This window comes from Anolis carolinensis, chromosome 4 (assembly GCF_035594765.1).
Source record: "Anolis carolinensis isolate JA03-04 chromosome 4, rAnoCar3.1.pri, whole genome shotgun sequence".
Lineage (NCBI taxonomy): Eukaryota > Metazoa > Chordata > Lepidosauria > Squamata > Dactyloidae > Anolis > Anolis carolinensis.
In genome coordinates this window covers 252,925,747-252,938,350 of record NC_085844.1, presented here as the reverse complement: position 1 = coordinate 252,938,350, position 12,604 = coordinate 252,925,747, and the positions used below count along the sequence as shown (strand labels likewise).

Sequence of the window (12,604 nt, the reverse complement as noted above, 5' to 3'; positions counted from 1 at the left end):
ATTTTGGCCATTAATTCAGCAGTTATGTAACTTCTATAGAACATTTTATACATGTTTTCTCTAATAAAACCAGCGACTGAAAATTTAAATCCTTTTCCCCATAGATATTCCCAGTTTCCAAATCTATATTTTTCTTGAAGTTCCTGGCCCAGGAAATCATTACTGATTATTTTCAGGGTTATAATGTAGAACACGTTTGCATAACTTGGTGATCAGTCCTTTGTTTTCTTTTTCCAAAATATTCTTCAACTCTGATTTCTTTTGGAGAACCCAGTTTTATTGTCTTTCCTAAATATATTCTGTAGTTGATAATAATGAAACCAGTCATTTATCCTTAACTCTTATCTCCCTTTTAATTCCCGTTGCCCCTTTTCTTCAGTTAGATATTCCCTATAAGTTCTCAATTCCTCATTATATGTCAGTTTTAACACTGCTTCCAGATGACAGAGCCATAAAAGGGGGTTTTTTTGCCCCATGCCTTCCTTCAAGGTTCAGATTCTGATCTGTAGGGAAGGATGCAGACACGCATTTCCCTCTCTAAAGAACCCTGTGCCCTTCATTCACCAGGACTTGTCTTCTCATTTGGAAGCTTTTAAGCAGAGCCTGGGTGGGCATCTGTTGTGGGTGCTTTGATTGTGTTTCTCCTGCATGACAGGAGGTTGGACTAGATGGCCCATGTGGTCTCTTCCAACTCTATGATTCTATGATTTCTCCTAGAGCCAAGAGGCAAAGGAAGTCCCCTGTCCACCCTCCAAAGACAGCTGTGTCATTCAAATGGGATTCCAATGCCAGATCCATCTCAGGGCAACAGGTGTGGCTGGCTCCCAAGCCAACTGTGAGAAGGCCTCCATAGGGTACTTCTGGCTGGAGAAGCAGGAGACCCTTGAGACCCTCCGGAAAAGAAGACCACCACTCCCACCAGCTAAAAAATGAGTCCAGACTCTGTAGGTGAAGGGGATTGGTGTCTTTATTGTCAAGGGAAGGAGGGGTGTTAGCAAAGCAGAATTGAGAGCATCATCAATGGGGCAAGTAGGAGACTTGGACTCTCTGGAAGTAAGGAGATGAGCAGGGGAGATGGGTCAGAAGTCTCAAGCGGTTGCTGCCCACGGATCCAGGCCTCCTTCAAGGTCAGACTGTGAAAAGAAGAGAGTCAGAAGCAGGAAGAGGAGGGAGGGAAAGATAGTCCAAGTTAGCTATTTCTTTCTATCTTCCCAAAAATGATGAAAACCAGTTTTGAATGCCATAGGCATTTTCCTTAACCAAATCCAGCTTGTAATCTCATCCTCCCCTTCCTCCTTGGGCTTAAACGGTTACAGGGCAAAATCCTGTGAAGAGGCAGGAATACCCAGTCAAAGGATTAGGTTGTTGTTATGGCCCAAAGCATCTTCCTATATGTCTCTACCTCAGCTGACTCCTCTGCGATGGAAACTCATCCTCTGAGTAACGTTTCTCCATTTCTTCTGCTTCCCATCTATCCCTGTTCTGCTCTTCCCTAGAATGAAGCTAGATGAGATCAGTCCCCTGAGTAACATTAAGACAGGAAAGATAAAAATAGAGGTTGTGTACTGAAGCTGTTGTATAATTGATCCAATCCCTTGGTGCTTTTGCTCCTTAATCAGGATCTCCAGCCGCTGTATGAGGTCCATCCAAAGGATGATTGCTTGAAGAGCAATTTCTAGAGTGATCCCGGTGCAAGACCATACACATGGACCACCCACAGACCCAAGAACAAGGGCATTGGACTCACTCTTGACAGGATCAAGGCAGATTCTCATGCATCCCCATTGGCAACACTTCTGGGGCCCAAGGCAATGGACGTCTTCCTTGCACTTATAGTCACAGTTCGGAGTATTCATGCCTGGAGGTGCAACTGGGCATTTTCCGGGCTTTTCTGGAAGAGAAAACAAACAGAAAAACTGTGAGACCTCCCACCCCAAAGGGCCAAGAAGCTGCCTTTATGTCTTCCAGCATTTCCAGAGTGACCATGACAACTTGGTGCAGGGCATTCATTCCTGCACTTCCCTTTCTCAGACAATCTCTTGTGTTGGTCACATGAGGCCCTTGGTTTGAGCCCTGCAGGTCACAACCCTTTGGCTTGGTCTTCCATATCCTCATTAAGGCCCTGGCAATAGACTTAGTATTATAAGGCAGGCAACCCAACATTATAGCTAGAGTGTTGTGATCACACAAAGTCAAGTGCACCCCATTGCCCCGCCATGTGATTTCCCCTTCCCACAACAATGCCTCCTAATCCTGCAACCTTCTGTGGCAGCATGGAAGGCTGGGGGTGGGATTGCTTGGCAAGAGCTGATGCCCAGGAGACACCACCAAGTATGGCTGGTGGGACCTCTAAACTAAGCCTCTAAGTATTCTTTAGCCAGTGACCTCCCAGACAGTCAGGGTATCGGTGACTTGATTGATGAGTTAGCCCTCAGCTCATCCGTCAGACCACTCTGCGGAATGGTGAAAGTGGCACTGACAAAAAACGACAGCTTCACTGATTTATGTCTGCTGAAGTCAGCGGCACTAAGGCTTTATTTATAATATTTACATTGCTAGTTGACCAAAACTATCCGGACATATATTGCATCCACATGGACAAACATGGAAAATGTCCGTCTTTCAAAAAGTCAGTTCACTGTGTATGCCTGCGCACAGAAGCACCTCCTGCATTCCACAGTCTGTGATGCATCTTCCTGTCATGTAGCTCAAACGTAAGTCCTTGCCATTTGCCCTTCCAGCAATCACTCAGGGTTGGCCAGAATTAACCTCTTGGCTACTGGAATGCTTGCCGGAACGAAACACACAATCCAACAGCAAACAATAGATTGAACTTTTCACTCTATATCAACAAAAACACTAACACAGACTTCCATGACCCATCATTTCCACCATACTCTTGTCTGACCTCTACATCTGGATGGTTCTGAAGGGGTGGACGAAGGAGGTTTACCTAGTGCATGCATATATTCGAACAAAGGTCCTGTCTAGAGAGTCTTTCCCACCCAAGAACAAGGAACATCTCTGTCTAGGTATCACTCACGATTCCCATTCCCAGAGGCAGCAGGCATCACGGCACAAACAGCCAGGAGACCCAGAAGGAGGAGGATAAGGCCACCTGAGGGCTTCATGGTTTGCCAGGACTCAGTGAAGAACCGGATTTACCCATCCCTTCCATATATCCCCTTCCAGGAGAGGTTGGGCAACTCCATCCCTGGAAGTTGGGCAGGGAACAAAACACAAAGATTGCCTTGTTGCATGATATCATAAAGAGCCATGAGCTCTTGGCCAATGAGAGGCACAAGGAAGTAGGCCCTTTGTCCGAGAAATGGTGAGGACATCTCTGGGAAGAGAAGCTGCACCCAGCCTTTCCCAGAAGCCTTCTCCACCTAACCCAAGTGCTGGAAAGAAGAGCAGAACTGGGCCAAGGACTAACCAGACTCAGAACCTGAAATGAGCCCATCAAACGGTGCTCAAAGAAACATGAAAAAGGCAAAGACTTCTTTGGGTTGCTGTGCATTTTTCGGGCTCTATGGCCATGTTCCAGTAGAATTCTCTCTTGACATTTTGCCTGCATCTATGGCTGGCATCCTCAGAGGTTTATCCAGAGCGGCTTAGAGAGCTGGGCATGTTTAGCCTGCAGAGGAGAAGGCTGAGATGAGACATGAAGAGGGCCAGTTTTATTGTGTTTTAGCGTATTGTTTATTGCTTGTTGTTTATACTGTTTTAATTGTTTTTCATTTGCCTTTTGTTTTGTATTGTTATATTGTGTGTTGAGGCCTTGGCCTTTGTAAGCCGCATCGAGTCCTTCGGGAGATGCTAGCGGGGTACAAATAAAGTTTAATAATAATAATAATAATAATAATAATAATAATAATAATAATAATAATAATGGATGAAGATGGGAAGGGAAGTCATAGGAAGGAGTGGGCAAGCTTCCTTTCTGCTGCCCTGGAGACTAGGACGCAATGGAACAACGGCTTCAAACTACAGGAAAGGAGAGTTCACCTGAACATTAGAAGAACTTCCTAGCTGTGAGAGCTGTTCAGCAGTGGAACTCTCTGCCCCAGAGGGAGGGAGGGTGGTAGAGGCTCCTTCTTTGGAGGCTTTGAAGCAGAGGCTGGATGGCCCATCTGTTGGGGGTGCTTTGAATGTGATTTCCCTGCTTCTTGGCAGAATGGGGTTGGACTGGAAGTCCTATGAGGTCTCTTCCAACTCTAGGATTCTATGATCTTAGGACTCTATGGCACCACTTTGATTGCCATGGCTCAGTATTATGGGAACCTGGGAGTGCTGGGCACTCTCCAAACTACAACTCTCAAGATTCCATAGCATTGGGCCAAACTGCATGTAGATACACCATTAAAAACTGCATTAATCTGTAGGGTTGGGGGATAAGGGCTGTGGCGCAGGCGGGAGAGCAAGCCAGCTGCAATTAACTGCAATGAATCACTCTGACCAGGAGGTCATGAGTTCGAGGCCCGCTCAGAGCCTATGTTTGTTTGTCTTTGTTCTATGTTAAAAGGCATTGAATGTTTGCCTATATGTGTAATGTGATCCACCCTGAGTCCCCTTCGGGGTGAGAAAGAAGGGCGGAATATAAATGCTGTAAATAAATAAATAAATAAATAAATCTAAATTGTAGAATGAATGCAGTTTGGCCCCACTTTAACTGCCATGGCTCAATGCTAGGCACTCCTGAGATTTGTAGGTTGGCGAGGCACCAGCTTTCTTGGGCAGAGAAGGGTAGAGACCTTGCAAAGCGACCGCTCCCAAGACTCTGTAGCGTTGAGGCATCCACAGCAGTTAAAATGGGTGTCAATTTGCATTCGTTCTCCAGCGTAGGTGCACCCAGTGACACCTTTTAACACTAGGAAAAACCTGCTTTTCCGGTTCTTCTTGGGAAATAGTCTGCAGATAAAGATTGTTATCTGGCATCTTGGCTGGTTCTTTCTATGAAATGCTGGGTTGAACATTGCAGTTAAAACCTCTTGGCCATTTTTGTGGTTGCTGTTTGGGTTTCAAAACGAGTCCAGGTTCTATTGGCTTAAAGGAAATTCTGTGTTAAGATCTCAGATAAATATTTTTTATGCAATCATGAATGAGTAAAATGTATAATGTTGATTTATTTATGTATTTATTTACAGTATTTATATTCCGCCCTTCTCACCCCGAAAGGGACTCAGGGTGGATCACATTGTACACATATAAGGCAAACATTCAATGCCATATACACATAGAACAGAGACAGATGCAGAGGCAATTTAAACCTTCTCCAGCTTCTGGCTTCCTGAGGCTATGCTTGATTCTGGCCACAGGGGGAGCAGCTGCTTCATCATCCACTGCGACTGCTACTTCCTCATTCTAACGGCGGCTGGGTGATTTTTATGGAATCGTAAATTAGCCTCCCCACATATAAGTGGTACCTAAATTTCCTACTTGATAGATGCAACTATCTTTCGGGTTGCTTAGGTCAGCAACGAGCAGAGACTATATTTTATTTTTAATTGTCGGGTGCTCACCCCGACATGGGCTGGCCTCGAACTCATGACCTCTTGGTCAGGGTGATTTATTGCAGCTGGCTGCCAACCAGCCTGCACCACAGCCCCGCCCCAATAGGTGTTGGAGGTGGAAGGAGCAAGAAGGTACTTTCTACCACAAAGCAAGAGGTGCAAAAAAGCACTGCAGGATAGTCTCCAAATAAAAGATACAATTAGAGCCTGAATTATTATTATTTTTATTGTGAGTGCCAAACAAATTAAAAAATGACTAAAAAATTAAAAAATGACTAACCTACAAAGTACTGTACTCTATGATCCTAGAATCCTAGAGTTGGAAGAGACCTCGTGGGCCATCCAGTCCAACCCTATTCTGCCAAGAAGCAGGAAAATCACATTCAAAGCACCCCCAACAGATGGCCATCCAGCCTCTGCTTAAAAGCCTCCAAAGAAGGAGCCTCCACCACACACTGCGGCAGAGAGTTCCACTGCCGAACAGCTCTCTTTCACAGTGAGGAAGTTCTTCCTCATGTTCAGGTGGAATCTCCTTTCTTTCCTATAGTTTGAAGCCATTGAAGCCTAGTCTCCAGGGCAGCTGAAAACAATCTTGCTCCCTCCTCCCTGTGACTTCCCCTCACATCTTGATCCATGGTCCTCATCCTGTCTCCTCTCACCCTTCTTTTCTGCAGGCTAAACATGCCCATCTCTTTAAGCCGCTCCTCATAGGGCTTGTTCTCCAGACCTTTGATCATTTTAGTTGCCCTCCTCTGGACAGTTTCCAGCTTAGAGTCAACATCTCCCTTCAACTGCCGTGCCCAGAATGGGACACAGTGTGAATCCAGGTAAAGTGGTCTGACCCAGGCAGAAGAGAAGAGAGGGAGAGCACGACTTCCATCCCAGGATCTATGTACTAGGCTCCTCTTGATGCAGACCAGAATCCCATTGGCTTTTTTAGCTGCCACATCACATTGCTGCCTCATGTTCCCCTTCCTCCCTACGAGGACTCCAAGGTCTTTTTCGCACACACTGCTGCCAAGCCAGGCATCGTCCCCCATTCTGTATCTTTGCATTCCATTTTTTCTGCCGAAGTGAAGTATCTTGCATTTCTCCCTGTTGAATTTCATTTTGTTTGATTCGGCCCATTTCTCTAGTCTGTCAAGATCGTTTTGAATTCTGCTCCTGTCTTCTGGAGTGTTGGCTCTCCCTCCCAGTTTGGTGTCGTGATCATTGTAGCATGAATGAATATGCACAACATGGGAAGACATCATACCTTCAGACAAGTGAAGAATGGATTGCAACTTATGTAGATATACGTGTGTATAGATTTGCATTGTTTTCTTTATAGGTAAAGGTAAAGGTTTTCCCCTGACGTTAAGTCCAGTCATGTCCAACTCTGGGGATTGGTGTTCATCTCCATTTCTAAGCCGAAGAGCTGGCGTTGTCCATAGACACCTCCAAGGTCATGTGGCCAGCATTTCTTTATATATACAGTAGTCTCACTTATCCAGCATAAACGGGCCAGCAGAACGTTGGATAAGTGAATATGTTGGATAATAAGGAGGCATTAAGGAAAAGCCTATTAAACATCAAATTAGGTTATGATTTTACAAATTAAGCACCAAAACATCATGTTATACAACAAATTCGACAGAAAAAGTAGTTCAATACGCAGTAATGTTAGGTAGTAATTACTGTATTTACGAATTTCGCACCAAAATATCACGATGTATTGAAAACATTGACTACAAATATGGCTTGGATAATCCAGAATGTTGGATAAGCGAGTGTTGGATAAGTGAGACTCTACTGTGTGGGTGTATGTGTGTGTGTGTGTGTGTGTGTGTGTGTGTGTATATATATATATATATATAATAGAAAAAAATGAATCCAAATTTAGAGTTGCTACCTCCCATTAAGCTGACTTCAGATTATGTGCCCCTCATAATCCTGCCCTACATAAATGTTCATACAAGTAGAACTATGAATAACAACAACAACAACAACAACCACAACAACAACAACATATTCTGAGTGCCTTTTATCCACAATGCTTGGGACCAGAATGTTCTGTATTTTGGGTTTTCTGCTTCTTCAGATTTTGGAATATTTGCACAAGGAGATCTCGGAGTTAAAACATGGAATTCATTGTTGTTTCATATGCACCTTATTATACACCAAATGTGAAGGCAACTTTATATGTAATATTTTAAATAATTTTGTACCGGAAACCAATGTCATTTGCGTACATCCAGTCATCAGAAAGCAAAGGTGGCACTGTCTCAGTCACTCACATGGACAATGTTAGGTTTCAGATTTTGGAACTCCAGAAAATGGTTATTCAGTCTTTTCCAACAAAAACAACAACGAGGTCATCATTTCAGCTTGTCATTATCAATCCAAAGTCTGGAAAAATAATATTTTGGTCCAAATGCTCTAGCCCAGATATCAGGAGTGTATTTACACCATAGATTTAATGCAGTTTTACTCCACTTGAACTCCCATGGCTCAATGCTCTGGAATGCTGTGATTTGTAGTTTGGTAGGGCTCTAATACTCTTTTGCAGAAAAGACTCAAGACCTTGCAAAACTACGACTCCCAAGATTCCATTGCATTAAATCATGGCAGCTAAAGTGGTGTGAAACTACAATAATCCTACAGTGTAGAAGTTTCATCTTTAGGTCCTGCCATGCTCTCCTGGGCCTTTGTATGGCTACTGTATTCTGTATCATATTTATTTGTTTTATTTACAACATTTTTACCCCACCTTTCTCATCTAAGGAGACTTAAGACGGCTACAATAATGTGCTACAATAATGTATCTGCTATGCAGTTTTATACTTCCATTACACAATATTATTATTTGCTTCAGTGTTTATATATGTAATAGAGGTGATGAGTAACGTTTGCAGCGGCTTAATAGACAATAATTTCAGGGTGATTCAGCCAAAAGCTCATTAGTTAGGAATGTCGTCTTACCTTGTTTAAGCTAAAATATGCACCTTATTATGGGAATGAAATAATCTTTTTTCATATAAACCCATAGAGAGGGGGAGCCGAAGACGGTTTGATTGTTTGAGCAATAAAGACTCAGAGAAGTATAACATATGCTGCATTTTGAGTAATGTGTGAAATATTTGAGTTGTGCTGCCTATAAATATTTGATGCTTATAATAATTAATAATAATAATTTTATTTTATACCCCGCCTCCATCTCCCCAGCGGGTCCTGGGACCGCTTACAAATACAAAACAAACATACAATAATATCAAATACCAAAAAACACGCAAATGAAAATTAAAAGGCATAAAATAAAATCACAATCATTAGTAAAACACAAGTTAAAACGCAGCAATAAAATCATAAAATGAACTGGGCAAAAGAGCACTGAGTGAGTGATGCTTGGCAATAGCTAGAATATACAGCCTTACAACTCAAAGTGAGCTTATTTCTTGAAAGGAGAGAGCTAAAGAATCAACATACACTATAGAATTAATGCAGTTTGACACCACTTTAGCTGCCAGTGCCGAATGCTATGGAATCCTGAGAGCTGTAGTTTTGTGAACCAGAGAAAGACAAAAACCTTGTAAAACTACAAATCCCGTGAGTCCATAGCATTGCATCCTGGGAGCTAAAGAAGTGCCAAACTGCATCAATTTTACAGTGTAGATGCACCCATAGTTGAAGGGACCTCAAAGGCAATCCAGTCTGACCCCTTGTCTGCACAGGCCCCTCTTTGCTACAAGGATCAATGTTTTCATCACATTTCGAGGCATGTTGTACCTGTTATCGATAGGAAAGGAATCAGATTTTGCAAAATCAGCACAACTCTTGTTATTCAAAGCAATGCTTATGGAGTTTGTTTTGCAACTGCAGTTTGCCCGTAGAAATTACATATATGTGATACAATAACCATCCTCTGTTAACTTTGCACAATTGTCCTTTTCCTCAGCAGGATCATGGAATAGTGATTCGGTGCATTTGCACAACAATTATTAGAACAAAATGTGACGTCGGACCTGATATCTGTTATCAGTGATGGTATGACTGTAGTGGAATAGCAGGAATTCTGTATTAACCTACTTGCAGATTCAGCATGTTGGGCTGGATTTCTTCACTGTAAAATGTATGCAGTGTGCATTATGATTTATTTATTCACAGTATTTATATTCTGCCCTTTTCACTTCGAAGGGGACTCAGGGCGGATCACAATGTACATATACATGGCAAACATTCAATGCTATTAGTCAGACAACATGTAGACACAGACAAAGACAGAGACAAAAACACAGAGGCAATTTAACATTTTCCAGCTTCCAGCTTCATGAGAGTATGCTCGATTCTGGCCACAGGGGGAGCTGCTGCTTCATCATTGTGACACCTCAGGGCAGCGTGAGCACTGGGAATCAGACATGAAGGCCAATAAACAATCTAATATCTTTATTAAGGAAATAAAGGAGACAACTAAAAAATAAGCAGAGTATATAGTCCAGCAGTAGACCTTTCAGGAAAGGTCAAATATAGTCCAGTAATATGAAAGTAGATGTCCAGTATTAGAGTTCAAAGTTTTAAATCCAATAACCGAAACACACTCAAACCTTTAGGCTGTTTGAGTGGGGATTAAGGCAAGATCTGTCAAAAAGTTCCAAGGCTCAAATCCGAGGCTAGGATGCAAGGCAAGGCAAAGTTAGTCGTGGTAAAGCTGAATCGCTGTCCAGGCTTGACAGGGAGACGGGTTGCAATGCCGGTCTATTCACAGAACTAGAGTCAATGTGAATTCCTCAACTGACACGTTGAGCACCGCAAAGGTCAGTGGGCGCCCAGAACTTTTATGGGACTTCACTCTCCTTTCCAGCCAGGTGTCTGAACACTCTTTCCCAAGGGAAAGTGGACTAAGTCAACAACTTGCCAGCTGCAATCCTCCCGGGAAACTCTCAAGGGAACCGGCTTAATTAACGCTTTCTCTCTCCGCTAATCTAGCGCCTCTCCTCAACTTCTGTTTTTCCGCGCTAGATGTTTCCCAAAACAATTTGCAGTCAAACATAGCGTTCTCTGGAGAACCAGGCTGTGAGTCAAGGCCCTTTTTAATTAACTGTGGGCTAGAACTGTCAACAGGGGACATCTGGAAGGGAGCAGAATCGTGCGGAAATGGCACAAACCCCATCTCTTCTTCGGTCTGATCCATAATGGCAACGGGGTCATGACTCGGAGGTCTCTGAGACACTACAATCATCCACTATGACACCGAGTCCTTGATGGAGTACTTCCTCATTCTTCTGCATGCTGCTGGACTTTTTTATGGTGTCATAAATTAGATAAATTAGCCTCCCCACATAAAGCGGTACCTAAATTTCCTACTCAATAGATGCAACTGTCTTTCAGATTGCTGGGGCTATTTAATGGTCGGGCACTTAATCCGACCCGGGCTGGCTTCAAACTCATGACCTCTCGGTCAGTAGTGATTTATTGCAGCTAGTTACTGACCAGCTACGCCACAGCCCATCCCTTGACACCATTTGAATTCCTTTGGCTCACTGCTATGAGATCCTAGAATATGTAGTTTGGTGAGATACCAGCACTCCAGCAGAAATCCCATAATTCCTTGGCATCGAGCCATGGCAGTTCAAGAAGGGTCAAACTGCATTTATTCTTTAATAGAGATGCATCTTGCGTTCTTCTTTGTGAGATAATTAGCAAAAGCCATAATTTATCATACAATCTCAGGAATGCAGAATGCTGGTGCCAATGCGAGACTCAGAAACAATAGCAATGCCGTCAATAAAGAAGCCATCAAAGAAGGAGCTGATGGTGTTCTTGTTGCCCTGAACAGGTTGGGCACCATACAGGAGACAAAAGAGAATGCTGCTAAACTACAGTTTGCAGATCCACAATCTTTAGGTGAAGGTATAAATAACGTTGTTGTTGTTGTTGTTTATGATGATGATGATGATGATGATGATGATGATGATGATGATGATGATGATTTTATTTATTTATTTACAATATTTATATTCCGCCCTTCTTTCTCACCCCGAAGGGGACTCAGGGCGGATTACAATGAACACATATATGGCAAACATTCAATGCCAACAGACAAACAACATATAGACACAGAGGCATTTAACTTTTTTTTTTCCAGCTTCACGATTCCGGCCACAGGGGGAGCTGTTGCTTCACCGTCCACTAGTGGCTGTACTTCCTCATTCCTTTCCTCGTGTTTTGCTGGCAGTTTTATGATGTTGTAAATTAGTTAAATTAGCCTCCCAAATAAAGCGTACCTAAATTTCCCTACTTGACAGATGCAACTGTCTTTCGGGGCTAAATAGGTCAACAGCAAGCCGGACTATTTAATGGTCGGGGGCTTAACCCGACCCGGGCTTCGAACTCATGACCTCTCAGTCAGTAGTGATTTATTGCAGCTGGTTACTAGCCAGCTGCGCCACAGCCCGGCCCTTTGATGATAGCCTGCAAACTGAGAAAGAACTGAGGCTTATCTATTCTGTTTGGAAATGCCTTTTCATGGATTGTGTCTTCCTTTCTGACAGAAGGGGTTGGACTGGATGGCCTTTAGGGGATTGCCTCCAATTCTAGGTTTCCATGAAGATGCTGGGTTAGAGAAAAAGGCCTCTCCAAAGATCTCAAAATGCAAGTAGCTTTGTAAAGGAAAAATAACCTGGACCTGAGCCATAGCAGTCAAAACCACCGCTTTGAATTGCAGCCAGAGATTGACTGGCAGCCAATGCTTCCATTGCAGCATGGAATTGGTGTGCAATGTGACTGCAAACTTCCATTGTGAACAGGATTCCAACTCTTCTATTTATGGTACCATTGATACGTTTTGTGACATGTCTTCTTCTCGCACTGCCCACTTCCATGCCTGTTTGGGCAACATACATGACAAGGTCCCATCTGATGTCACTTGTGGCCAGAAAGTGGCTTCTGTTTGGGTCTGAAACCAGGAGCCTTGGTTGCCTCCCCAATTGTCCATTCTTTTCCATCATAGCCTGGAGGTAGCTCCATTATTTGCAGAAGAATAATGAAGATATTTAACACTTACGCAGAGGCCAAAGCTCATCAACCAGACAGCATCCCAGGGACTGTAATTTCTA

At 43.2% G+C, this 12,604-nt stretch overlaps 1 protein-coding gene across 3 annotated transcripts; it reads right to left on the bottom strand.

The window, feature by feature from the left end:
• Positions 1 to 949: 949 nt before the first annotated feature.
• Positions 950 to 3,229, bottom strand: LOC103280503 (porwaprin-c). Of its 3 annotated transcripts, none has more exons than XR_010005681.1 (4): positions 3,044 to 3,229; positions 1,748 to 1,891; positions 1,403 to 1,521; positions 950 to 1,133 (listed from the first exon to the last, which is right to left on the bottom strand). XR_010005681.1 is itself a non-coding variant. In XM_008119733.3 (3 exons), the coding sequence occupies exons 1-3, from the start codon at positions 3,129 to 3,131 to the stop codon at positions 1,129 to 1,131; spliced, it is 237 nt and encodes a 78-aa protein (XP_008117940.1). In that variant the 5' UTR covers positions 3,132 to 3,229; the 3' UTR covers positions 950 to 1,128. The 3 variants fall into 3 exon arrangements, 1 of the variants encoding a protein (XP_008117940.1); XR_010005682.1 differs by having other exon boundaries at positions 1,403 to 1,503; XM_008119733.3 differs by lacking the exon at positions 1,403 to 1,521.
• Between the last annotated feature and the right edge of the window lie 9,375 nt (positions 3,230 to 12,604).

Coding starts and splice junctions, on each gene's coding strand:
- LOC103280503 (XM_008119733.3), bottom strand. CDS start 3,131: ATGAAGCCCTCAGGTGGCCTTATCCTCCTCCTTCTGGGTCTCCTGGCT. Junction 1,892..3,043: donor TGCCTCTGGGAATGGGAATC/GTGAGTGATACC, acceptor TTTCTCTTCCAG/AAAAGCCCGGAAAATGCCCA.